General features: G+C 61.8%; 1 protein-coding gene across 2 annotated transcripts; it reads right to left on the reverse strand.

The window, feature by feature from the left end:
• Positions 1 to 2242: 2242 nt before the first annotated feature.
• Positions 2243 to 27122, reverse strand: LDB1 (LIM domain binding 1). 2 transcript variants are annotated; one of them, XM_061458951.1, is made up of 11 exons: positions 26992 to 27122; positions 8178 to 8280; positions 7566 to 7610; positions 7285 to 7360; positions 6845 to 6947; positions 6459 to 6631; positions 6113 to 6235; positions 5860 to 5943; positions 5498 to 5621; positions 5054 to 5196; positions 2243 to 4691 (listed from the first exon to the last, which is right to left on the reverse strand). In XM_061458951.1, exons 1-11 carry the CDS (start codon positions 27014 to 27016, stop codon positions 4461 to 4463), a joined length of 1230 nt encoding a protein of 409 aa, XP_061314935.1. In that variant the 5' UTR covers positions 27017 to 27122; the 3' UTR covers positions 2243 to 4460. The 2 variants fall into 2 exon arrangements, with proteins under 2 accessions (XP_061314935.1, XP_061314934.1); XM_061458950.1 differs by having other exon boundaries at positions 5048 to 5196.
• Between the last annotated feature and the right edge of the window lie 445 nt (positions 27123 to 27567).

The following is a 27567-nucleotide window of genomic DNA, read 5'->3' on the forward strand; positions in this document are numbered from 1 at the left end:
GCCGGGGGCAGGGAGGGGGGTCCCGGCGGTCGCTCCCGGTCGTGCCGCGGACGCACCCGGTGGGCGCGGGCCAGGAGCCCCGGGGGTCGTGTCCTGGCGGGCGGCTGCGGCACCAGGAGCTCCTCTGCACGGCTCAGCCCCGCGCCGACACCGCGGGACGGGTGGGCAGGGCTGGACGGGGCCGCCCCTTCCGCCACGGCCCCCCGGGGTCTGTCCGGGGCGTGCAGCCGCCCGGGACCCTCCTTTGCCGGAGGGACCCCCCCTGCACCCGCCCCGCGCCTGCCCCATCCCACCCTGACACCCGGCTCGGGTGCGGGAAGAGCCCATTGCCCCCAGGACCGCCACCCCGTGCCCAGGTGTTGCTCCTGCTCTGCCCAACAGACCCAGCTCTGGCTCCACGCTGCCAGACCCATGTTGGTTCCTCCAGCAGACCACTCTGCCACAGCCACCGTGCCCAGAGCCCCCCACGCTGCCCACCTTGCCCCCACGCCAGCCTTCAGCTGTGCCCCACACCTCCCTGGGGCAGCCAGTGCCCCCCAGCATGGCCCTCGGTCCCTGCATGGGCCATCATGTGCTTTTGAACGGGCCCTGCAAGCGGTCTGCAGGAACCACACCCTACGCCCTTTGTGCTGTGCTGTGATTTAAACCAGGCTCCCTGGCACCCCTGTACCTATGGTTTGCTGGGTGCCACCTCCCCAGTTCCTGCTTCGTGTTCCCTGGCACAAGCAGGAGTCTCTGCTCCCTATGACCTTGGGTGAAGGTGGCACAGGAAGGCAGCTCTGCCTCAGGGTTCCCTCTTGGCCTGGCCCATGCTGGGTGCCAGGGCACTGTGTGGGACCCTCACACTGGCTCAGCACTGGCACCAGGGCAGGAGAGAGGAGGACACAGAAGCAAGGGGAAAACCAGAGCAGGAAGTAGCTCGTTTTTCACAGCACTGGGGCTGATGTAGGAGGGAGGTTTCAGGGTTTCTTGGGCAACCTTGACCTTCCCAGCTCAGACCTCAACCCCAAAGCGTTGCTTCAGGGCTCTCCACCAGCAGAGCTGGGTACAAGGGACCCTGAGTGGGACGGGGACTGCTGCCCTGGGCGCTGCGCTTCTGCATATCCGTGTGCCCCCAGCTCCCCGTGGCTGTGTGAGGGCAGGATCTGGCCAGGCCTCCACAGGATCCTTTGCAGATGGAACGATCCGCTTCCGCAGGGCATCGCTCTCCTTCAGCCCAGGGAACCCCACGGAGGCTGCATGTCAGGAGGGGGGACACCAACACCTCAGCCCTGGTGCCACCACACCATGGGCTCACCAGGGACCACCCTGCTCCTGCCTGCCCAGCCATGAGCTCCCATCATGGCACATCTATCCTGCAACCCCCTGGCCCCCAGTCCTGTCAGAGGGAAGGACAGCAAGGTGGCATCTCTTGGTGCAAGTATCATCGCTGCCCTGGCTGCAGAGACATGGAACCATCCTCCTGCCTCCCCATCAGCCTGATTTTAAGAGCCTGCTTTCCCCTGAATTCCTTTTTCCTCCCGCATTACTGCCAGATCTGCCCCTACCCCACCATTACCCACACCCCATTTACACATTTGGCCAGGAGGGGTGCTTTAGATGAAACATCCAGTTTTAGCCCACTGTGTCCCCAATGCCCCCACTGGGGGCTAGACCCAGCTGCCCCCCACCCAGTAGGGACAGCAAAAAGCCACCTCTGGGGTTAGCTGTCTGCCTTGGTCTGAGGGAACTGGGGTCCAGCACTTTGCCCCCAGTGCTGGCACAGAGGCACCCAGCTTCTGGATTATTGGGGTACCCCCCATGGAGGCTGCTGCTGTCCCTCCTTCTCTGGGGGGGGGGTTCACCTGCCCCTCCTTTGTGCCACCACCACCCTCCCCTCCAGAACACCTCCACACTGCTCCACTGCTGCCCCGCTGCTGCTTCCATTCCCACAGCAGGTCTCCAGGATACATGCCCATCACCTTGGCATCCTGGCAGGCCCGGAGCTGCTTGTTTGCTCTGGCTCAGGGACAGGGCGGTTTCCCAGCAGCCCTGTGCTCTGTCCTTGCTGGGATTTCTGCTTTCCACCACGGCATGGCAGGGAGCCGGCCGGAGCCTGGCTGGGAACCAGGAGCCCAAGGAGAGCCGGCATCATCCTGGGAGCACAGAAGCCGCCCTGCCAGGGCACAGGGGACACGGGGGGGGTTCCCTTGCTTGCATCAGCCGGGTCCCATGCTCAGGAATAAGCGCTCAGGACAGCCTCAAACCGAAAAGTCATTTTATTGGTACCATACATGACTCATAAATGGCACAAACTATGGAGGGGAGGAGGAAAAAACCCAAAACAAAACAAAAAAGAAACAAAAAGGCATTTCAGTGTGCCCGGGGGGGGGGGGGGGGGGGGGGGGGGGAGCGAGGGTCCTGCACCCTCCACAGAGTCTGGCAGCAAGAATCGTACCTTAACTGCAAACCAGAGCCCCTCTCCCCACCACGCCGGGCTCCCACCCTGGAGCCAACCCCCTGCAAAGGGGATGTGGGGCTGAGCCCTCCACCTCCAGGCTGCCCCTGGAGGGGCCCGGGAGCTGATGCAGGCGACTCTCCGGGCATATGGGGCTCGAGAGCAGCCCAGGGCTGAGCCAAGGGGCTCCCATCTCATGCCCGAGCCCAGGGACAGCAGCAGGAGGGGGGACGCAGCACATCCCCCCCTCCCGGCTCGGCCACCCCCTGCAGTCCCAGCCACGAGTGGGCAAGACACAGGGTGCAACCACGGCCCCACGGGGCAGCGGGACACGAGCTGTGAGAACTGGGGGGGGGGCTCTGGTGGAGACAGCGGGGTGCACCCCCGACCCCCCCACCCCGCAGGGCTGCTCCCCCGGCCCCGGGTCCCTTACACACACACAGACACACACAAACCTCTCGCACACGCACCCTTGCACGCGCACACGCACCCCCCACCCCAGCCACCCCCACCCCAGCGCTCGCTGCAACCCCACCTCGGGGGGACCCGATCCCCGGCCACCCCCTCCGAGGCTGCTGGGGTGAGCTGGTGAGCACAGCCGCCCTCCCCCGGCACCTCCCGTCTTCTCCTTGGAAGAAGCCTTGGAAGGGATTTTTTTTTTTTTCCTTTTTTTTTTTTCCTTTTTTTTTTTTTTTAAACCAAAAAAAAACCCCCAAAATTATTATTATTTTTCTCATCGTTTCCCCTAACATCGATGGAGGCACCTGCTCTAGTGATAACACATTGAAAGAACAGTATCGTACACACTGTCTACAGCGCGGAAATGTACAAGCACGAGGTACACGAACCCGAGGGGGGGGAGCGGGGACAACAGCACACAAGATTTACATTGAGGAGGGGGAGCGGGGGGGGCTGCCCCCCCCCGGCCCCTGGAGGGATTTAGAAAGGAAGTCTGCAAAGTCTCTCCTTGGTTTGAAGCTCTCCGAACTGGATATAAAACGAGACTCCCAAGAGAAGAAGCCTGTACAAAAGTCAGGACAGGGTGGGAGGGCTCATGGCAGGGAGGGGGGAACCGGAGAAAGGGCTGGGAGAGGGGGGGGCTTTTCCCATTTTTTTTTTTCCTTTTTTTAAACTTACAATTTTAATAATATTATTTTTTTCTTTTTCTTAAAAAAAGACAAAAGAAGGAGGTACCAGGGGCTGCAAAGGGGCCCCGGGCAGACTCACGCAGGGCAGAGGGGACACAGGGGCAGGGAGTGACAGCAGAGGTGTGGGTCCTCTGTGACCCCATCCAGCTCCATCAAGCCCCCCCACCACACACTTCTTCTATACAGAGTCCCCCCTGACCCTGTTGCGCTCTTGCCCCTGGGAGCGAGGGGAAGGGGAGGGTGCAGGAAAGCAGGGATTGCGACAGGCCCTTATCCTCAACACCACCCCAGTGCAGCAGGATCCGACCCCAGATGGAGGAGGCTCCGTGGCAGAGCTGGCGGCACAGGGAAGGCTTTCCGTCACTGGACACCCTCCATCAGCCCCACGTTGGGCTAGGGATGCGCAACCCCGCTGCAGGCGGCTGCCCAGCAAAACCCAGCCATAGGACCCAGGGGGGAAAGAGGAAGAGGAGGGTGTCTGGGCTGTGCCAGACCCCAATACACTGCCTCAGCACACTGCCGGCTTCCCGGTCATGCCAGCTGCTGCCGACACCTCCCTCCTAATTCCAGCGGGCAGGGGCTGGGCACATCGGGGGGCAGGGATGAGAAGCTCTCCAGGGAAGAAGCAGGGAGGAAGAGGGAGAAGAGGGAATAACGCAGCTACAGCCCCGGAAACCCACCCCTGCACTGGGGTCCGGCGGGGAGGCAGGCGTGGGGGGAGCGGGGAGGCGGCGGGGGCAGAGGGCTGGGGGCTGCTCGCCTGGCCGTGCACCCGCCGATCTGCCCCCAGTACCTCGCCGCTTCCCAGTTACTCTCCGTTGCAAATGTACAGGTAGATCGGTTGGGACTGAGTCCACGGGGCGGCGGGGGGGCCGTTACTGCGACGCCTGCGACGTGGGGTTCTCTGACTTGCTCTCCTGGCTGGAGGGCGGTTTGCTGTTCCAGGGGCTGTTGGCCCCCAGCGCCGGCGAGTTGTTGAAGCTGTCCTCGTCGTCGATGCCGTTAGCGGCGTCAAACTGTGTGTTCTCCAGCCGGGTGATGAGCCTCTCGTCCTCGTCCCCAAACTCCCCCCCCATCAGCGTGGGCTCGCCTACCACCATCACATCCTGAAAGGGGAGACGGTCCCGAAACATAATCGAGGTGGGGGGAGCCCGGGCCGCCAGACCCCCCCCAAACACCGTAGTCTCTTTCCCCAGCCATGAGGCCACCTCCTCATCTCCATCGTAGGACCCGAGGCTTGGGCACTGCATGGGGCAGCACATCCTCACCCCGCTGTAGGGGAGCGAAGCAGCTCAGGGAAGGCAGCTGGGACACCTTCTTCTCCCCACCACCCAGAGAGAGCTGGGGGATGCTTGTTCAGGCAGTTCCCAGGGGTCTGGCCCTAGACATCCCCATGGACTGGGGCAGGGAGCCCTCCCCTCCACCCCGGGGGAGGAAGAGAGAATGGAAACGGGATGCTTACAGGTACCTGACTGGACAGGGCAAAGGTGCTGGCTGGGCTCTTCTTCTTGCTGTTGCTGTTGTTGGTGTTTCCCCCACCGGAGCTCATGGTGCTGCCCCCCGACATCTTCCTTTTCCGGCGCTTGCTTGGCTGCTGCCGTGCTGGCTCCGCTGGTGGAAGAGGGAGACATGGTCAGTCCCAATGGGAAGGAGTCAGTGCCCTCCAGCCCCTTGTCCACAATGACATGCCTCCCAGGGCAGCATCACCACCACCCTCCTCCCCACTGTAGCTTCACCGTCCCCCCAGCGTGGGGACAGGAGGGGCAGCAGGCCGCCTGACCCACTGCCCCCAGCCTCACAAGACGAGGCCAGGGACGGGCTCTGGGACTGGGAAAAGCCTGTGCCCAGGACAGGGCCTGATCAGACAGCCCTGGAGACCCACGGGCAGCAGGGCAGGCAGTGTGAGACTCACCAGGCGGAGCGACCATCCGCTGCCACTTCTGGAAGAGGCAAGTCTTGAGGCAGTCCCGGGGACTGAGGCTGTAGGTCTTGTGCCGTGACATGAGCTCCTGCATTGGTTCTAGGATTACACAGAGCTGCAGGGAGCAGACAGACAAGAGGGTTAGATCACGATGCTCCAGGCCCCAGCAGACCCACTGACCCACAGCTCTCTGCAGCCCATCTTCATGATCCCTCCTGGAGAGCCTGCCCCCTTGCCCCCCCACACCCCAGGGCAGCCAGGCATCGGGCACCTTGGAGCACAAGAGGTGGCCTCCCTAGGTCCACCCCAGACCAGGAGGAGGCCTGCATCCCTCCCTTTTCATGCGCACTTACTCGGAGGTAGTTGAGTGTGGAGTTTGAGAGCCCACAGCGCGTGATGTTCTTGGATAACTGGTCCAGCATCTGGGGGTCCTGTGCCTAGGAGTGAGAGATACAGACGACTCAGCTGCATCTGGACTGGGGATGGCCCTTTTATGCCCCTGCCTGTGATGGGGGTCAGGGCTGAGGTCCCCCAGCCTGCGCTGCATGAAGAGGACAGCAGCCCCATATCACTCGTGCCCCAGGGGAGCTCCGGAGTGGTACTCACATGCATGGCAAGGATGCTGCGAGGGATGAGCTCTCGATGCTGGCGGATGCTGAAATGCCACGTCTTTATCCTCATCATGTCGTCGAACATGAACTCTAGGTAGAGCCGCCCCTCCACACACACCTGGGCAGGGCGCAGGGTCAGGCACAGGCTGCTCCCACTTCCCCCAGCCCACATCCCCTGGGAACCCACTGCACACTGGGGACACCCTCCCGGTGGCTTGTCCCCACCTGCCACAAGACCTGATGCAAGCCAAAACCAGGAGCACACACAGGACTGTGGCCACCACGAGGGCACACTGGACCAAGCCACGAGGGGCAGGAGAATCCATGGGCACAGCCAGTACCTGGGTGAACATGGGCTTGCCGTGCTGCGTGACCATGGTGCACTGGTCACAGTCCAGCGAGACGAAGTTGTTGTGGAAGGACTCCTTGGGGTGCTTGAGCACGTAGTAGAGCTCTGTGGCCCCCCCTTCAAAGATGCTGCGGAAGTAACGGGGAATCAGAGTCCGGCCAATCGCTGGAGTGGGAGAAGGAGGAAACTATGGTCAGTAAATCTGGATCACGCAGATGTGCCTTGGGGCTGTGGGTGTAAAGCATCCCCCATACCTGTTGGCTGAAGGCAGCTGAGCTCTAACACCCTGCCCACATCCCCCTGTGCAGCACAACTACCGTGTCTCCTGCCAGAGGGGCAATAATGCCCTGGGGAAGGAGGACTCAGTCTGGTACTCACTGTATCTCTTTGGTCCATCCTCCAAGCAGAAAGTGATTGTTAACATGGCGTCATCCTCAAAGAACTCCGTGGTAAAGGCATCCCACCACAGATTGTCACATTCCTGGGGATGGCAGATAGATGCTAGGTTATGGGGAGGAGAAGCAGACAGACCAACAGAGACCTTCTGGATGCCTAGCACAGCAGCCACATGCTCAGCCCCTGGAAGGCTGCATTCCTGGCTGATGGATATGGGCATGATGAGGCCTGTCCCACAGCCAAGTGAGGGACAAGGCACTTGGGGACGTGCACAGCAGGACAGGACCCCACTGCCAAGGGGATTTCTGCTAGAGCCAAGGAAGCTTGTGAGGGCAGGCAGCAGACAGGACCCCATCCCCAAAACACACAGCCGGGAGCATGCTCCCACCCTGGCTCCCACCCCTCATTGCCCAGCTCCTCACCTCTGTCCAGTTCTGCAGCCGCTTGTTGAGCTCAAATATCCTGTAGTCAGTCTGGTTCCCGTACGGCGTGTGCCTCCTGCCCGGAGAGCAGAGCAGTCAGGGGGGGAGGCAGCCACAGAGTGGGGAAGGGTCCTGAGCACATGGTGGAGCCCCTCCAGGGCTGGGCAGTCAGAGCATCCCCTCCCAAACCCCAGCCAGCAGAGTGCTGGCCCTCTAAGGCACCCCCGCCATGGGCACAAGCTCCCCTGCTAGCAGGGTCCCTGCCAGCCCTCTGTGCTTACCCGATTCCAGGCTCCAGGTACGTCGGTGGGTACATGGGAGTAGGACTGGGGAGGAAAGAGATGCAGGCAGGTCAGTGCTGGGGGGAAACTCCCTCCTTGCCCACCACAGCTCCCCCTTCCCTGCCTATAGCAGCAGGCATTGGGCTCACTGGAGGCAAGACCCCACACATGGTACAGGCTGTAGCCTGGCTGCTGACATCAGACAGCCCCATAGGGTGACCTGCACTCCTGAAACTGGGCTCTGGCTGGTGTTCCTCCGCTCCTAGTATGAGACCTGTGGCTCTCTAGGGACATGCCCAGCTCCTCTGCAGCTGGGGATGGTGCCAGGCAGGACGGAGATTGGAGAAGGGGCTGTTTTGGCAGGAGCTGAGAATGCTCCTGTCCTGCATCATGTCAGGGGCTTGGCCTGACGAGGGGCTTGGTCCCACAGAGCTCAGGGACCTGGAGGCTCTCTTCACCCCAAATATCACCACTTCTCCCCTCATTCCCACCTGCGCCTGCTCCAATCCCCTCTCCCCTTGTGCTACCTCAGTTTGTGCACTGCACTCTCTGTATGCTGACAGAGACACCCTAGGGTGCAGACCGCAGACCCCTCCCCAGGCCCCGGCTCACCCCACATCTCGATCCAGCATGGTGCCCGGGTGGAAAGGGGGGAAGGCGTTGCCGTTCGGGGGCTCCTTTGGCGAGTACAGCTTGAACGACTTAGAGGAACAGCCTGGGGAGAAAGAGGGGACACAGGTCAACTGCGGGCACCCTGTGAGGAGACACCCTGCTGCGAGGAGGAGGAAGGATGCAGGACCAGCCAAGCCTCCATCAGTACAGCCCCACCCCGCCTCTGCTCCCCCCTGATGCCAGCCCAGCCCCTTCACCCTACACACAGGTCCAGGTCTTGCCCATGCAGGATTGGACCCACAGGATCAGGACTGAGCTCTCCGGATCAGCAGCCAGAGGGGTCCAGCACCATCCCAGGGATCTTCCACTGGTGCCCAGTTTGCCAGTTCTTAGCCGGCCTGGCTTTGGGGATGGTGCCAGAGCAAGACAGCCCCTGACAAGGTAAGGGGAATGAAGACACTGGCTGGGCCCTATCCTTCTATCCTCCCCCAGCCCCCCCTCCCATGCTGCTCCTAATCCCACCGACCCGACCCTGGAATCACACGGGATCTTTTTGCTGACCTTTCCATCGTCATGGTGACGGGTGAATAATCACCCGGAGGGACGGATGGCTGGTCCCCAGGCAGCCACCATCTGCCGCTCGCTCAGGCAGGCAGCGGCTGCCTGGCTCCGGGAGGACTTAGAGATCCCACCACACATCAGCTCTGAGCAAATCACCCCAAACACTCGTTGTGCCCCCCAGCACTGGGGCAAAGAACAAGGAACCCACGGAGGACCATGGGGTGCGATTGGGCACACAACATGTGCAAGCCAGCACCCATCTCTGACAGAAACCTGGGGACCCCTGGCCTGTCAGTGGGAGACAAGGATTCCTATGGGATACCCCTGCATGGCCGGCCCCATCCAGACTCCCGAGGGGCTCCCATGCTCAGCAGCCCCCTCCTGCTGCCAGGGCAGGTTTCGGGGAGCGGCGACTGCATCACCCCTCCCTACGGTAGTCCCGGCACACCCCGCGGCTGGCAGGACCCGGCACGCTGTGGCGGGCGCTGCCGAGGCACGCAGCTCCCCCCCGGCACAGCCGGGCAGACGGGCTGACCTGGATGGGGTGCAGCGGTGGGCGGCAGGCCAGGCAGCTCCAGCTCCACCGGCTCAGCCGGCACTGCCGCGCACAGGCACGTCTGCCCATGCTGCGCTGCAGGCGCAGGGCACGAAGTCGGCTGCGCCAGGGTGCTGGATAGGGACAAGGAGGGATCCCCATCAGCTGCCCTTGTGCCCGGAGCCTTGGGCTAGGCAATTCTCAACACCCACAGGCTGCCAGCGCTGCAGAAAGCGAGCCCACTGGTGGAGAGAAGCATCCAGGAGGCACTGCTGCCCAACTGCACATCACCACACAGCCAAGCTGCAGGGAAGAGCACAAGGACAAGACTGGAGCAACCACCTGGCCGCAATGGATGAAGAAGAGGAGCAAAGACTATCAGGGTTAAGGAAAGCAGTGCCAGCAGCTCTGGGACCTAAGATGTCCAGCTTGGTGCAGTCTGTTAACTAACACAGGAGCCCAAATGACCAAGGCATCACCATCAACACTGCTGAGCCACTTGTCATCCCAAGCCTGCAGCCACAGCAATCACAGGCAAGTAAGAGCCAGTCAAAAATAGAGGGAGTCACCTCCTCAGCATTAAATCCAACTTGCAACAGAGGAAATATTAATTTCACTCCTTGATCCTTGTCTTCCTGGGACCCTGGTGCCTTCTCACTGTGTTTCCCTGCAGCAGCCAAACCCAGCCTTTCCCCATCAGGACACACCAGTCCCTGGGGGCTCACTGCTCCTGCTCCTCGCTCCTGCCCGCCCGCAGCGAGGAAAAGTGGGGCATGGCACCATTTCTCATTTAGCTGCTAACAACGCCAGCCCCTTGCTCTTACCCAGTGTTCTCACAGATAAACATTTCTTTAACAGGGAGCTCGGCGCTGGTGTAAGGGAATTTGTGCTTTCTGCTTTACCCCTGTCAACTTGTGCCCAACGGAAATGACAGCTCAACTGGGACTGCACTAGAAGCACAGCACTGCCATCTCCTCTGTGCTGCTGTTGAACAACACGATGTCAAAGCATGCTTGATTCATAGCAAACCTCCCAAAAGCATGTGTCTTCTGTTGGAAATTAACTGATTCTGTAGGCAGAGAGAGCAGTGGCTGGAGAAGGAGCTGCACTGCCCATTTTCTGGTCACCATGTCTTCTGAGGGGGCAGAAAAAACTCAGACCCAGCAGGGCTCGCTCTTCAATGCTTTGTTTTTATTCACCAGTGAGAGATGGAAGGAAAAAGCCCTCACAGTTTCCTGCTGTCCTCAGTCCCTCTTGCTTCTTGGGGTGCAGGAAGGTCTCATAAGTTGGTGAGACACAGGGCACACATCACTCTCCATCTGTTCTGCTTCTCATGCTGTTCCCTAGCCCCATGCTCCTGGAGGTGGGACAGTAGGTGAGCCAGCCCACTGCTCCAGCCCAAGCATCCATTTCCATCCTGGACCTTCCCAAGCAGGTTAATATGGACACAACCTGCTTCTGGGGCTTCGCTGAGTGACCTATCTCAGGATCTAGAGGAGTGGAGAGGAGCCTGTTATGTGACCTCAGCAACAGCGGCATCCTGATCAAGTATTATTTTTAACACAGCACAAAATATGGTACAGGATTCAGTGGTTTTAAGTAAGGCTAACAATAGCCTTAGGATTGATACAGGCTGCCCCGATCCTACGCTCACTGTACACACACCACACACACTACACGAAATAACACAGTTAATATATAGCAGCATCAACACCAACTTCCACCCACACAAGGGTCACGCTGCCTGGTCTGTGAGATCCCTCCATCACCTCCTCTCCCCTTCAGGCTCCCTAGCTCCCTGCAAACCCCATCCCATCAGGTGCCATGATCCAGACCCAAAGATGCGGCCCTTTCCCAGCCAAGCCCAGTGCTTGGCCCAGCTGATGTCCCCCATGACCCTAATGCCTCCTACTTCAAGCACAGAAGATCCAGGCAGGATCCAGGCAGGCTCAGTGCAAGCAGGGATGCTGCTTGGCATCTGGGTGCGCGATGCCCCTGTAGACCCCAAGCTGATGGGAGCGGCTTCCCTTGCCCATCCCCAGGCGCTCACCCAGCTCCACAAAAACACGTGCATGGTCGGCAAGGCAAAAAATGAGGCTGACGCTGCAGCTGGTGAGCTACCAGCCCAGACAGGCCCGGGCAGACAGCACAGTGCCTGTGGCTGGCCCCATGGCTCCTCCTCAGCAGGGAGACCGGAGAAGGGAACCCCACAGAGGGATGCCCCAGCTAAGCATCCTCTGAGGCCAGGTCCCCGGTTGGGGGCAGGATGGAGCTGATCAGCACTGCACAGGGCTGCCAGGAGAGCCGGAGCAAGGAAGCAGCTCTGTGTAGGTGGGTGCATGGGAAGGGAAAGCAGCGCTCTGCCCATGACTCATGTTCAGCCCGGCACTGCCCAGCCCTCTACCTGCCTTCCCCTCTGCTTCCCTGCAGGAAGCTCTCCCGGTGCACTGCCCAGTGGGTTCGCTGGAGCAGGAACAGTTAAAACCCTAACCAAGCCCCCAGAGCTGGTTAGGAGTCAAGAGCACTGTGGGCACCCTGCAGAGCCACCACAGGCAGAAGAGACCAGGCATTGCGAGTGGAGCTGCCTGCCCAGGCAGGGGACACACAGAGCCTTCCCGTGCCTGGCAAGGAGAACAGAGGGGAATGCAGGCAGGACCGCACTCCACTCGCTCTGCCTCACCAGCAAGGAGCTGCTGAGGACAAAAGCATAGGAATGAGTGCTCGCATCCCACCCCTATACCTGTGGCTGCCAGCAGGAATCTGTGCTCCCCATTCCAAGCAGGACTGATCCCTGGCCCGGCAGCCAGCACCCCGTGCTAGCAGCAACACTCAGCAACGAGGCAGGGGCTACAGAGGCTAAAAAAAAACCTAAATATGATAAAGATAAATGAAGAAGCGAGGCTTGAAAGAGGCCGCAGGGCTGTGGCTCAGCCGGGAGCATCCTGCTCCTCCCAGCAGCCCAAAGGAGGCGAAGAAGAGAGGCCAGCCTTCGCTAGAGGCTGTGGATGCTTCCCGGCATGCACCGTGCCTGCTTCCTGGCTGCCTAACGAGGCTTTAAAGTGTAAATAGCGGCATTGTTTTGCAGGGCTGCCTCGACGGGGTGTGGAAGCCCTGATAGCTGCAAGAAATCCATCTTCCCAGCCCAGCCCCGCTGGTAGGGCTGCCGCCGGGTGCAGGGCAGTGTCTCTCGATTCATGTGGCTTTGCCCAGGGATGGTGCCTGCTGCCCAGGAATCTGGCAGGGCTGTGGGGCAAACACAGAGAAGCATCCAGAGCAATGGAGCAGGCAGAAGCACATGGAGCAGTCCGTGGTCTGCCCCACAAAGCTGCCTTCATGTCTTCTTTCTCCTCTGCTTCAGGAAGGGTTGGAGAGAGGCCAGTCACAAAGCTCAATGTCGTTGTTAAACTGGAACCCAGGAACCCAGGCAGCACATACTGAGGCATGGCACAAGCCATCATCAGTGACAATCTCAACTTGCAGCAACCCCATTTGCTTTGAAAACGCAGAACTGACCCAGCAGAAGCTTGCAGGACACCAGGATTTCCAGGGAATAAGAGACACTGCTCCTGGAAGAGACCATGGGATGATGCCATGGACCCAGTGGCATTCAGAGACCGAACTGAGCCAGCACACCACTTATTCCTGATCTGCATGGAGGCAAAACCTGCAGCACCACCCACCCTGCTGCATGCAGGGATTACCCTCTCACTCTTCTCAAGCCACGCATCTGAGCCAGCCACAGAGCTTATCCTGACCGCAAGCTGCCTCCCTGCCTGCACCACGTGGCCGTGCATGGTGTCCCCTGAGCGCAGGGCAGCAGGGAGGGATGCGCGTCCCAGCTCCAGGTTGCACTACGGAACTGCACATTATGGTGAACATCAGTGATCAACGCTACACTATCCAAAAAGCACCAGATGAGGAGAGCGTGGTCTGGGATATGGATTTCTGGGTCGAGGCTCAGAGCAGCCCCACAGCCTCTGGTGTGCTGGAGCCCAGGGTCTCTAAGGAAGGGCCCCTATGGAGCTGGGTATTCAGTGGGGTCCCCTGGGGACCCCCCCACTGCCCTGTGGTAACCCCAGGGATGGCAGGAGTCTCCCCTTTCCTGTTTCAGCCCTCCAATGATTCAGACACGTGGATGGGGATTTCTCCAGGAGGGAAAACGGGAGAAGAGCACGCCCTGCCAATTGCAAAACAGACTGAAAATTGAATCACGTCCAAGGCTGCAAGCCCCAGATGCAATCCCACAGATAACCCAGTTTCAGCTCCACTACTATCAACTTACCACGAAGCAGTCATTTCCTGCGACTCTCGGGGAAATATCCCACTGTCCCTAATTACCTCTTTCAGCTCGCCGCCTCAAAGACGATCCATAATCAAACAGTGCCGGTTTCAGCCTCAGGAATGCACCTTTCACAGTTTGGCCACTTTCCCTCTCACTCAGACCCCTGCACCTTGGGCCCCTGCAGGGCTCCTGCAGTGATCAGTCTCGAACCCTCCCACAGCACACACTGGGGCAGCATCAGCAATAAACGACATGGTGTGGGAACCCTGGGGATGGAAAAAACCCACCCTTTTTAGCATCCCATGAAAACAACCCTCCTGACAAACTAGGATTTTCATCTTCAAAGCTTCTTTAGGCTCTGCAGCAGGAAGGGAAATCTCACAGCCATGGCCAACCACTGCGATGGCCCTGCAGAGCCTGCAACCAGCATCTCTGCTCCTGCTGCCGGCTCCTCGCCTGCCATGCACATGGTGGAGCAAAACCACACAGTGCTGTGGGACTGCTGCTTGAGGCAGCCCTCCATGGGGGCAGGATCTGCCCGGGAGGGCCGGAGCTGAGGCAGGGCAGCAAGAGGCTGAGGTCTGTCCTTCTGTCAGCAAAGGGGGATTCCCAGCTCGATCCTGGGCCCCAAGCACCGCTGCCTCGGACCGCCGGAGGCTGTCAGCCCCCACGTGGTGCATGGAGATCGACGATCCCGGGATGCAATGCTCCACCTCGTTCCTCGCCACTGCCGACGGCGCCGAGTGCTGCACGCTGGGACGCGTAGTCTCTGGAGACGGCGGCGGGGCCGCTGACAGCCGTCTCGCTCCATGTTGCGTCCTAGGTGGAGCCCCGCAGCCCTGGCAGGCAGCCAGCTGCCCGCTCCGAGGGGGAAAAATGCTGGATAACTCCTGCTGCGAAGAAGGGATGCGGTGGGAGCTGGCGCCTCTCAGCTGCCCGCACCAGGGCGGCGTGTGCCCAGGGGCAAACCTCGACGCTGGGGTGCAACGCTTGCCCCAAGGTCCAGACCACGCATGGATGGGAGAAACAGTGAGAGCACGGTGGGAACCTGCTCGCTGCAGCTTGCAAAGTGCGTCCATTGCTTCTTCAGGCTGTCGGGGCAAGCCTCTGCCCCCCCGCTCAGCCTGAACTTCTCTCTCTATAGGACTTGAGTCAAGAGGCGATATGGGAGCGGCTGAGCAAGGGACGGGCAGGCTCTGGCAGCACTGAGGACAGAGCAAACACTTGCGGTTGCTGGACCCACCGTGCCACTGTGCTGGCAGCACACGCTGCCGCTGACTCTGGGGCTTGGGATGACCAGTGTGGGATGGAGCCAAAAGCCCAGGGAGCGAAGGGACAATCACACCTGTCTGGTGCTCCCAAGCCATGAGCAGCCCAACTTGAGCTCCCGGCCCCAGCAGTGCTGTACAAACCATCTCCACCATGGCAGCACAGCCTCAGGGAAATCCTCTCTGCTGGGCATCCCCTGTTGTAACACCAGTCGGCCCGAAACAGCAACCAGTGGGTCAGCAAACCTCAGCGCAGCAACCACTGCAACCCGTGAACACACATGGCGCAAACAAGGGCAGGAGCACACCATCCCCAGGTCGCTCGGAGCACGAGAGGTTTCTAAGGGAAAGGGCCAGAAGAGCTGCAGTGTTCTGCCACCACACAGGACCTGTGTTTGTTAGGCTGACCTCAAGCTCACGCCGGTGCAGAGCTGCAGGTACGTGGCAGGCTGCCATGCTGGGAGAGATCACTCTGGGACAAGCGCTGCTGCCGCCCTGCCAGGCAGGGGACAGCCTGCCCACATCCCGTTCCCACTCCAGCTCCCTCTGCTCCCACAACACAAGGGGATGTCATTGTTCTTCAAAGAGAAGTGGAAAGAGGCTCCAAGTCCCCAGCCTGGGGCACCTTTGCTCCTAGCAAACTTCTGTGGCTTTTCACTGGCCTGTTCCTATTTTACATGGGGTGTGACCTGCTGCAGGCAAGGGGAAAAAACCTGCACCACCAAACCCTCCAATGCCAGCCTGTCCCCCCTTGGATCACAACTTTCCTCTTATTCAAGCAGCACAACCTGCATGTGGCTCTGCTCGGCGCTTCCCTCCCCAGTCATTAAAGCATGCTCGGATCACAGACCGGGGATTTCTACAAAATCAGGAGAGCAAAGACCACGTTTGGTTCTCCTTCAGTGAAAACCACAATTCTCTCACAACGAGAAAACTCCAAAACCTGATGCTTTAAAGAAGGAATAAGGACACCAAAATTTACCCATACTTAAAACAGAAGCCACAAGAGCCGATGTCTGGCGGACACTAGAGGAGTCACTGCTAAGGTGCTAAGACAAGGTGCTATCAATAGCATGGGGAAGAGACTGGGAAGACCTCAGGGAGAGGTGTTTGCTCCCACCCTGCTGGGCACCCACGAGCTGGCTTAGCCCCTCCTGGTAAAAAGAAAGCAGCAGGGGGGTTGTGATATGGGGGGGAGCACCACTCTGGGCCCCATGGCTCCTGAATCTACTGCTCACACCTCGCCCAGGGACTGGCTACCACCTCTTGTTCGGGCTCCTGTTGCAGCACCAGTCTTGGCAGGAGCTGCTCCACAGGCTCCTGTCACGGCGCCTGGCCCCTGCCAGCCCGGGCTGCAGCCAGGGGACCAGAGCTGCCTGAGCTGAGGAAGCCCAGGTGGCACTGCCGTAGTGCCCTTATCGCCCATCCCAGGCAGGCGGGCAGGATGCGACCCATGGAGGTCAGAGCCAGGCCAGCCACCAGAGATCAGGACAGCCTGCCACAGCATGCTGTGCTGGGGGGGTTCAGGGGAACACCCCCCGCATAAGACACCCCTCTGTACCCCCAGCATGCTGATTCTCAAACTGGAGCTGCAGCACTGAGTCTTCCCAGCCCTGAGGATCCTGCACCCACCCCCAGCCCAGGCCCTGCTCCAGCTGCCCTGAGTCCAGACAGTGCTTTGTCTACCAGGGAAGATGAGTCCCTCTGCCCATAGCCCTCGGGCTCGGACACCCCCAGTGGGCAGCTCCTGCGAGAAGTTGTGGGGCCACCCTGTGTTTGCACCCCCAGGACCTCTGATTCCCTTCGAGGCATCCGCGAGAAGCTGGCGGGACCCCTCCAAGATGCAAGCAAGGATGAAGTTGCAGCGGGCAGTGAGGGGAGGCCAGCGGGCAGCCCCTGGAAGTGGGCACCGGCACTGACAGCACCCACGGGGGGACCGGGAGGGTGCGGGGCAGCTGTCAGGGGGCTCGGGCAGGGGATGGAGCCAGGGGAAGAACAAAGAGAGCTGCGGGCTGGGATGGAGCAGGGCACGGCAGGGCATGGGGGCTGCCGGCAGCACCCCGCGGGGCCGGGGATGCCTCTCTGAAAGCCGAGAGCTGGGGAACGGAGCGAGGAGACAGGCGGGGAGGGGAGGAACAAGCAGGGGAGCTGGTGGGGAGGGGATGAGCTGGGAAAGGTCAGGGATGCACAGGGGAGCTGGGGGAGAGGAGAGGGACGGGGGAGCTGTGTAGGGATGGGGAGAGGAGCGGGGAGGCAGCGAGGAGCTGTGGACAGGGATGGAGCCGGAGCGGGGGCGAAGGGGCGGGCTCCGGGGCAGGCAGCGGTGCGGGAGGGCAGGGGGCTCCGGGGCCGCACCGGGGCCGTGCGGGGAGCGGCGGCGCGGTGCGGCCGCGCACAACTTCGCAGGCGCGAGGGCGGCGCGGGCGGGACCCCGGCCCTCCCCTCCCTCCCCTCCGCACCGAGCGGGGCCGCCACCGGGGGGGAGGGGGGGGGGTCGGGACCGGGAAACTTCCGCGGGGGGGCGGGGTGACTCACGGCGCGGCGGCGGGCGGGGGTCCGGTGCGGCGCGGGCGGCGGGCGGGCGGGCGCTGGGCCGCCGCGGGGGCGGGGCGGGCGGGGCGCGGGGCGGGGCGGGGGCGCTTCCTTTGTCTGCGCCGCGGCCGGGACCACAATGGCTGCGGCGGCGGAGACCGAGACCGCTCCCCCCGCACCGGTCCTCGGCCCCGCGGACCGGAGGGGGGAGCCCCGGAGAGCGGCACCCCCGGGATGGGGGACGCAGGAGCCGGGTCCCGCCGGGGAAGTCGGTCCCCGTCGGAAAAGGTTTCCTTCCCCCGGCAAAGTTTGGATAAAAATACACCTTTTCCTTAGTTTGGTTTGGGTTTGCTTTGAAGTTTCCAGGGTTTGTTTTGTTATTTTTTTTCCCTGTGAAACTTGTTTCCCTTTTCTCCCAGTTTCTGGCGAGGAAAAACAAAATACAAGCGTTTCATCGGGGAGGGGGTGTTCAGTGTAAAATGTGATGGTTTACCATTGCCAACAGACCCAAAGGGTTTCCTTCCCTGACAAAACTCCAACCTCTTCCAACCAGGAGTGTTTACAAAAAAGGGAAATGTACAATTTTTTTTTTTTTTTGTAAAAAATACTCCATTATGAAAATTTCCATTGAAAACCATCCCATTTTTCCCATTCCCCCCTTGCCCCACACCTGCCTCTCGCAAGCTTGCATCGCCTGCTCTTGCACATCAGCCTGGCACAGACCTCCACTCCCAACCCAGCAGCAGGGGCGAGGGACAGCACCCCAGAATCCAGTCTGGCCCACCCCAGAGGCTCAACAGCCCCCAGCTCCCGGTGGGAGCACCAGGCTCAGCACAAGAGGCTGTCACAGGCACACAGACACACACGGGTGCATCCCTCCCTGCACACACTGACGGGCAGCATGCACTCGCCCATCTCCCAAACACCTCTTGGCACACCCCAGCCGGGTGTGCACCCTCCAGGGCACAGGCACCTTCCCACACCCCTCACTCACAGCACCAGGCCCACACCCCATCCCCTCCCCAGAACAGCAGCTGCGGGATAACACAGGCAGAACCAGTCAGGTCCCACCAAGCACACCTGTCCCCCCAACAGTGCATAAAACCTCAGTCATGAGGTTTTGGGGGTGTTCTCTGGCTGTGCACCCCCAAAGCCCTGCACCTGCGGAGCACTGGGGGCAGCCTCCTGATCCCCAACCTGGTGTGCTGCTGGCTGGGACCAGCTCTGCAGCAGTATCCCCCTGTTCCTGTCCCTCACACTGAGGGAGGCTCCATTCCCATGCTGGTCCCCATCACATCACCATGCCCGATTTCCACTTGCAGGCTGACTTGCAGTGAGCAGCACTTTGCAGGAGCACATGGATAAACAGAGCAGAGCTCTTTGTAAAACCCTGGTAAACAGAGAGAAAAACTAACTATAAACCCAAAAGCCTCGGTGATGCCCTGCTCCAAGAAAGGTACATGTAGCTGGAGGTACCCACACCGCTGGCGCTGCAGGATCAGGACATGGGGAATGCTGTGAATGCCCTGATACGCTGCCCATCACCCTGCCAGCCTGTTATCTGCATGTCAGCAGGTGAGATGCGGCAGGCTGCTACCTGCCATCCATCGTCAGGCCAGTAAACCACGCCGACTGTAACACCAGTGACAGCTATGACATCGTGCAGCCCTCCTGGTCAAGACAGGCCATTAAACACAGCCCGCTCATATCCCGTTCCCACTCCAGGGCTCAAGGATACACGAGGCACAGCCATCCACCAGCGCTCAACACCACGCCATTACTGCAAAACACTCCAAAAAGGGGTGGTTTTCCCCAGTACCAGCACCAATGCCATGGTCAAGGAGACCAGTGAGAAGCCCCCACTGGTCCCCAGCCTGGCACATCCACAGCAAACATGCCCCAAGCCATTTATCCCGGGGCTCAGCAGCCCTCTGGGACTGCTCACGTGTCCCTGCTCAGCTCTGACGACAGTGCTGGACTGGTCCACGTGGCTGCAGCAGCCCCAGCTGTTTATGGTTATAGCTGAGTTAATAATTAAATAGATGCTGGATGGAGAGCAGAAGGGCTGGGATGCAGCTGGGAAGCGTGTGTGGCAGCAACGGTGGTGGGGGGAGCCCCTTCCTCATGATGTGCTTGCAGGGGGAGCAGGGGGTGATTCCAGCTTCCCAGGTTTTTTGTGATGGGGCACTGCGTCCCCTGGATCCCAGCCCACACTCTCCCCCTCACGAGGGCCTCACGCCTGCCTGGGTTCCCCAAAGCCCAGCCCTGTTCCAACACCCAGTGCAGGTCTCAGCCAGGGAATTGGCAGCAACTTAGGAGCAGAAGTGAGCAGAGGGATGTACCCTGGACACGCAGATGGGAAGAAGCCGGTGGGCACCGTGGCAGTCAGGGAAGCTCAGGTCTCTGTGATCCCTGTGGCTGGGGCTCGTTGTGCCCACAGAGCAGTGTGAGGGATCCCATGCGAGTAGGGCGGCAGAGGCAGGGCATGCTCACACTGACACCCGGCAGGCACAGCGCAGGGATGTGGACACATGCTTACATAAAAAATAATAGAAATAAAACCCCGCTGGCTCTGCAAACAGCACAGCCCGCACAGGGGCACAGACTGGCCTGGCACTTCAAACCTCCTGCAACTGTCCGAATAGCAGCAAGAGTGGGGCACCGTCACATGCATGCAGATACAGCCTGTGGCGATGCACACACCCCAGAGCCCCCTTTCAAGAGTACAACAGCCACGCACCCCTATCACCAATCCTACCACCTTTCAAAGAGAAATATACTTTGCTTCCCTGTTTCTCAAGGAGGGGCTTCTCCTCCCCCTTAAGCTAGGTACGCCCAGATCAAGGGGGGCCTGGGCCAGGAGGGGCCCCCTTTTTTGGCTGGAGAAGGTATGGCTCCATCTTTCCTAGCTCCATCTTTCCTCAGGAGACAGGCCTGGGGGAGGCTGGAAACTCAACGGTGAGTCATGCTGGGCAGGCAGCAGATCCTGGGGGCTCCTGGGATTAACCCTTCAAAACCAGAACCGCTTCCAGACACCCAGAGGCTCATGGAAAGCCCAGGGGCTGGCAGGAAAAGACAGATGCCAGGCCAAGGTGCAAAGTTACGGGGTCTCATCTTCAGCATCGCACAGGGGATGGAGTCGAGTACCCAAGCACTGGACAAGCAGCAACCAAGTGACCATCCCCTCCAAATGGAGGAGGTGGAGAAAGATTACAGAGGGTGCAGGACCCCAAAGCACACAGGGTTCATACAGAGTGTCCACCTTCAAATCACACCTTGCTCTGGCACGATGGGTTGGCCACAGCAGTCCCTGGCTGGCCACATGGTCTGAGGGGAAGGCGCAGTCCAAAAACAAGCTTTGGCAGGTCCTGCTATCAAGGGGTTTTCGCACAGCACCAGGGAAATGCCCTTCAGCGTTCCCGTGCTGTCCCTGAGACACTGAAACGTTTGTCCTGCAAGAGCTTGCCCTGCATGGCCACTGCATGGCCACCCGCAGCAGTGAGCCCCGGCCCCTTTGGCAGCAGCCCAGGGCCAGCCTGCCAGAGCTGCAGGGTTTTAAGGCTCCTCCAGAGGCTCCAGGTGTATTTGCTCATGTTACAGGAATGGTTCATTTTACAGCCCCTTTCCTGGCCTGGGATCCCATGGTGGGGAGGGGGTGACATGGAGCATGGCTGTGCAGCCCCAGCATCCTGCATCTGCTCGCTGTCCCCAGAGAAGACCTGCACCTTCTCCAAGGCACAGGCACTGCTGCTTAAAGGGAAGCTAAGGCACAGCTCTCGACATGCAGACCCGCAGAGCGCCCCAGTCCCTGGCCTGCTGCTCCCCCTCCATCCCCTCCACAGAGACCTGCGCAGCTGGGAGCTGCCCCCCCAAACTCCCAGGGATAAGCAGAGAGCTGGTATCCCCCACACGTCACCATGCCCTCCTGTGTTGGAATCCCTCCAGGAGTAGGCAGGGGACATCACCCAGGCCCATGGCCACATGCAGGTGACTCAGTGCAGGTAAGTCTCCATCGACAGAGCCCACCCCCCCTGCACTCCCCACACAGTGCTGCCGAGCGCTCCAGAGCAGCTCTCCGAATATAGCAGCATCAAATAGCTCTATCAATAATGCATCACTTCTGCTTCCTCTCGCGGCCGTGTTTTCGTTGCTAACATGCGTGTCCTTCCTGTTAGAGGCCGCCTCCTCCCCACCAGCTAGGCCAAGCAGGGACACGGCTGCCTAGGGAACAACAATGCTCCAACTTCCACCACGAGTGGACATGCAGCCCCATCCACCCAGCTCAGGGGCAGCCCGGGGTTAGAGGGGGACCGAAGCATACCCTGGCAGCAGGCACAGAGCCTTGGCACGCTGCGGCTGCCCAGAGGATTTGGCAAGGGCCGCTGAGCTGGGAGGAGCACGACGGCGTCTCCCTAGCCTCAGTGGGGAAATGCCCCTCCGCAAGGATTCCTGGCAGCCTCGTATCCCCCGTGCCTAGGCAGCACCCCATTCCCGACCCCAGTCACTGCTGCCCCTCGTCGGGCTCCTCCAGCAGCTCTGTGCTGCCATCCCCGGCAGGCAGAGAGCCCTGGCTGCCTTGCTGCTGCCTGCCCCTGCCCGCGGCTGCCCCAGGCTCACCCCGGGCCGGTCGGTGCAGGCAGGTCGGGGTGCCCGGGCCTGCCCCGTACCCGGCAGAGCTGCGTGCACGCCATGCGGTGTGCTGCCATCTCCTTCCACTGCCGAGGAGGCAGCGCAAGAGCTTGCTCCCAGCGCCATGCAGGGGAAGGGAGGGTGGGCAGGGGTAGCCCCGACCCTCGAGGGGAGCCCCGTGCGCGGCCCTGGCTGGAGGAGCATGCATGGGGGAGCAGAGGGTGGCACAAACGGCTGGTGCAGAGCAGGAGGGTGCAGAGCTGCCCCTGCCGCGGGGGGCTGACACCCCACAGCCCTTGCCCACTGCGTCCCAGCCCGGCTCCACAAACCTGGCTGTGCTCCCAGCACCAGCCCCTCGGTGTGTAGAAGCAGGGATGGGGCCGACACTACCACAGAAAGCAGGGCTCTGTCCCTGTCCCCCCGGCTCATGCCTGTGACCCCCACACTGTGGGGCCATCCTGGGGAAAGGCACTGTCACCCTGGTGCAAAGGGACCTCTGGGACCTGCCTGCGGATCCTGCAAAGCCAGGGTCAGAGCAAGACCCTGCAAAGGGGGAGGGAGCTACACCCCACAGCCCCCCCCCCCCCCAAGAAAGGAGCTAAAGAGGGGTGTGGACAGGGAGTTATCAGCCACCGCACGGGCAGGGTGGGATCAGGGCCGGGCTGGGGTTGATGCCTGCAACAGGGGAGATTATGCCCTGGGTCTAACGTTTGCCCCCATCAGTGACCTGCCTGAGAGGGAAGGGGACAAGAAGCTATGGGGGGGGGGGACTGATCTGACAGCTCTGTGGGAACCCTGTCCCTCCTGACACCCACCAGCACCCCTGTCCAAGGGGGACATCCCACGTTGCAGCAAACCTCCCAAAACATTGCCAACATCACCTCTGCTGTGGCCACCCCGTCCCTGCCTAGCAGAACCCCCAGGACAGAGGCCAGGGGTCCTGGGTGGATGGCTGCCATCATCCCTGCTCCAGGAGGGGCCCAGCAACCCCCTGGCAGCCCTGCCAGCTCCCCAGCACCCTACCCCTGGCACCGGCAGGAAACCACAGCCTCAGCCTGCAGGCAGGCCGATAACCGTCACCAGCCCCATCCCGCCTGAACCCACCACCACCCGGGGAGGGGGCACCCAGCCCAGCTGCCCCAGGGCAGAAGGTAAAGAAGAGCTGCACCCACACCATGCACATGGCAGCCCCACAGGACCTGTGTCACCCTTCACGGAGCTGGGGGCTGTCACAGGCTGTGCCAGCCATGCACAGATGCACGTCCTGTGTCTGCACAGGGCACATCCTGCCCCAGGATGCACCAGCAGCCGTCGAGCATAGGCACACGTGCTGCCAGCGCGCTCCTGGCACGGGACACAGCTCCGCACCTTGTGTGTGCAAGCAACAAGGATGTGGCTGGGGAATCCCACAGCACAGTGGGGAAGGAGGTGGCAGGAGTGAGCTGAACACACAGGGGATGGGCAGGAGGTACCTGCCCTGACTGGGGGCGTGCAGCCCCTGCATTGCTGGCTACGAGCACTGCTTGCCCTGGGGGTGTCATCCTGCTCTCTTGCATGCACCCACTGCTCAAGGGAGCAGCTTTCACAGCAGCTTTGTGTTGAGCAGACAATACCATTTCTGGAGTAAAATCAGAGCCTGGCACCAGCACCCGGTGCTGAGCCCACCACTAACCCATCCACATTTCCCTGGGTAAAGTGGAGCTGGCAGCAGGGTGAGCTCGCACTGACCCCAGGGAGTGCTGCCATGTGCTCAGCCTCAAGCCAGTGCCCAAAACCCTGAGGAACATTTTGTCAAGCACCACATAGCCACAACCCCATCCTGACTTTGCCAGATAGTGCCAGGTACAGGCAAGCAACATGATGCAAGTGGCATCTCCTGGGCAGCCACTTTACTGCACAGAAGAGAGTGGGGTAGATGGCACGGTCTACCCAAGCATCACGAGCAACACGAAGAGAGCCTGGACAAAAGCACATGGACGTGCAGGATGAGGCCTTGGGACTCGCTCACAGCACACCCATGTGCATCCCAAGGTGCCAGGCAGCCCCAGGGGCTGTTTCAGAGCCAGAGCCCACACGCACTGGGGCTGCCTGACCCCCACGCCACAGTGCTGAGCCTGCCATCCCTCTCCCAGTGCATCTGTCACAGGAGGCATGTGGCACAGCTCGGCCTCGTGACGGCGGGGGATGCACAGCACCAGCCCCGCACAAGGGAGGGAAATGGCAAAGGGCTGTCCCCTGGCCGGGCACATCCATCCTGGGACCTGAAACGCGTGGGTTGGGAAGTCCTCCCTCCTGCCCGCGGGCTGCGCAGGCAGGCTCCCTGTGAGGCAGCCTAGGGAAGGTGCTGACCTCTGGAACATCGCTTCCCTGCCATGAAGCCAAAGCAGGAACCATCCCTGCAGGGGGGGGAACAGGGCTCTGCTCCCCTCCTCCCCCCCCTCTTCACCGACACCAACACTACAGGGGGACAAATAATGATCATAATAAAAGATTACAAAAGACAGCGTGGTGCATGCTGGGAGAGCAGCACCCCAGGGGCCAGGACCCCACCAGGGTCTGGATGCCAAGGCCTGCCCACTGCAAAGGGCTGAACCGAGCAGCCAGCCCTGCTCCTGGCACCCCGGTACCACGGCTGCTGTGCCTCCTCCACCCAGCCTGCCACGCTCTCCTTGTTCACAGCTCTATCTCTGGGGTGGGGGCCAAAGCCCCCCCATCCCCACTGACCCCAACAGCTCCCCACCACCCTCAGGCACAAGAACCACAGCAGGTTCCCGGCTAAGCAGCACCTCCCTGCCCCAAAGCTCTTGCAGAGCAGGGTGAGGAGCAGTGAAACATCCCTGAGAGGGGTGCAAGAGGAGCCGCAGTGGGGCAGGATGCATCCCTGGCACGGCAGGGACCGTGTCACCCGCCTGGGAGGGCACAGTTTCTAAGGGGGCACGGCTGAGAACCCCCCCCCCCCCAGCAGCAGCTCCCAGGCAGGAAACTCCTCCAAGTTAATGCAGCCCCAGAGCAGGCTGGGCAGCGGCTCATTAAATGTTTCTGGCTGGCGGGAGGCCAGCGGCAGAGCTTGTTTTCTCTATATTCCGATAAACAGTCCGGGGAGGGGAAGGGGGAGGGGGGCGCAGGCTCTGGATGTGCCACCCAGCCCCGGCGGGCAGCGGGGGGAGCGGCGGGGGCACCCGCGAGTGCACACACACCACACGCACCCGCGTGTCCTCCAGCACCGGGGGACACGGATGCGACACCACCACCACACGAAGCCATCCACAGGGATGCTCCCAGCGGCGGGGTCACCCCTCGGCTCCCTCCCTGTCACTGCGTGGAGGGAGGACCCCCCCTCTTTGCGCCCACCAACATGGCGATGACATTCCCGGTGGCACGGGGCCAGCTCCCGGGGGATGCGAAGGGCTCTGCCGTTAGACGCAGCCACTCTGGCTTCATCTCTGCCCAGGGGGGGACGCCAAGGCTGGGGGTGCCGGGAAGGGGGTCCCAGCCCCGGGGTGCGGGGTGCCTGCCGTGCGGGTGCTGTGGCTGCTCGGCCTGGCTCGCAGGGAGGTTCACGTGACTTTCTGCTTGAGGAAGCAGCGCTCTGGCAGCTTCCAGTGGGAGATGGAGGAGGAGGATGGGGGAAGGGGCCGCCTGCCTTCATGGAAACACGGCGAAGAGGCGCAGGCAGCGCACGGGAGGGGGGGCCGCCGCGCAGGGGCACCCCTTGCCCGCACCAGGGTGTAGCTGCAAACCCCTCGGTGGAGGCAGCGCTGGGGGGTGCACAGGGACCATGTACTGTCACTGCATCCCGCTGCCCCCCCAGCATGAGGGTCCCAGCCTGGCAGGAGGCTCTCAGGATCACCAGGCACTGGAACACTGTCAAAGGAGCTGGGATGAGAGGCGTCCCTGCTGTTCCCCTGGAGGGACCCCAAGTGCTGACTGCCCAGGGAGAGCAGAGCCCCTTCCCTGGGGCCTTCCACTGGGAGCTGGTGCTGGAGAAGGCTCCAGCAGCCCTGCGGTACCCCTGCCCTGACTTGCCCCCAGCAACATCCTGCACACAGCAGCAGGCGATGCAGCCAGCACAGCATCCCCAAACCTGCCCCAGGCCTCAGGGTGAGCATCCCTACGGCAGTACCCTTGACCAGTGCTGAGACCTCACCAACTCGTCACACCTCCAGGGTACCCCAGCAGCCCTGCCAGCCCATGGGGGCCAGGGTAGTGGAGACACCCCAGCATAGCCATGAGGGGGGCACCCACACCTACCAGCAGCATGCCCAAGCCCCTCCAAGGACCCTGTGCCCCATACCCACGTGGGGAGAGGGGCACCCCACAGAGCTATTGCCCTGGCCATGGGGGTCTAAGGTTACACGGTTACCCCCCACATTGCTAACTGCACACCTGCCCAGTGTCCCCGCAGCACCCTGCCTGCAGGGTCCCGGCCCTGGGGTTACTACTGGCACCCGTAGTGTGGGGCACCAGCACACATGCTGTTGGGTCCCAGCTCCATGAGCAGAGCTCAGCATCCACACTAAGGGGACTCCAGGACCCATGCGGTGGAGTACCAGCCCTGCAGCCAGACCCCAGCACCCTGCAGATTTCAGCCCTTACAGCTAGACCAGAGCAGCCATACCATGGGCACCACATCCCTGTGGCTGCACCCAGTGGCTACACTACAGTGCCAGGACCCCAGCCCCCACACCTCGCTGACCCCTGATATACAGCTGGACCCCAGCCCCGAATCCCAGCACCCGCGCCGAGTTGTTTCCTGCCCCACAGCCAGCTCCCAGTAGCTGTGCCTCGGGGACCCGGCCCCACAGCCAAACACCAGCATTAACGCAGGGGGGACCCCAGCCCCATAGCTGGACTCCAGTCCCGTTCTTCGGAGACCCAGCTCCATAACCAAATACCAACACCAACGCCACGGTGCCCCAAGCCCCACAGCCAGACCCCAACACCACCGCGGCTCCCGCCCCATAACGGGCCCCCAGCCCCCGGCAGTCCCCGCCGCGCGGCACTCACCAGGGCATGCACAGCCCACTGACATCTTCACATGCCTGGCCCGGCCGGGGGTCGCTGCGCGCTGCCCGGGCCGCGGGGGTCTCGCATGAGCGGCGCGCCGCGGGTTCCGGCGGGCAACCCCGCGCGGCCGCGGGCACGGCCAGGGGCGGGCGCGCCGCGGACCGGCGGCAGCGGGGGCGGGCGGGGCGGGGGCCGCGGCGGCGGAGCGGGAGCGGGGGCGGCTGCGCCGGCGGCGGGCGGGCGGGCGCGCCTCTGCGCATGCGCGAGACGTACCGTTTCTCCCCCCCCCCCTTCCCCTGGCGGCCGCGTGCGCGCTATGTGCGTGCGCGTTCCCCACAGAGTCCCGGTGCCGCGCACGCGCGAGCGCGCACCACGCTTCCCCCCCCCCTCCCCGCGTCACCCTGAGGGCGGGGGCGCCGCCATGTCAGGCACCGGCGGCTGCCCTCAAGCCCTGGTCCTCGTCCTTCCGCCCCGCCAGGCCCTGTGGCACCCGGCCCGGCCCTGGGCACTGTGAGCGGTAGGGGGGAGGCACAGAGGCCCCTCAGCACTGAGGAGGCGCCCGCACCTTGGCGCTTC

Source organism: Pezoporus flaviventris, unplaced genomic scaffold, assembly GCF_033815535.1.
Source record: "Pezoporus flaviventris isolate CSIRO_AGI_PZ_B2104156 unplaced genomic scaffold, CSIRO_AGI_Pfla_v1 ptg000029l, whole genome shotgun sequence".
Lineage (NCBI taxonomy): Eukaryota > Metazoa > Chordata > Aves > Psittaciformes > Psittacidae > Pezoporus > Pezoporus flaviventris.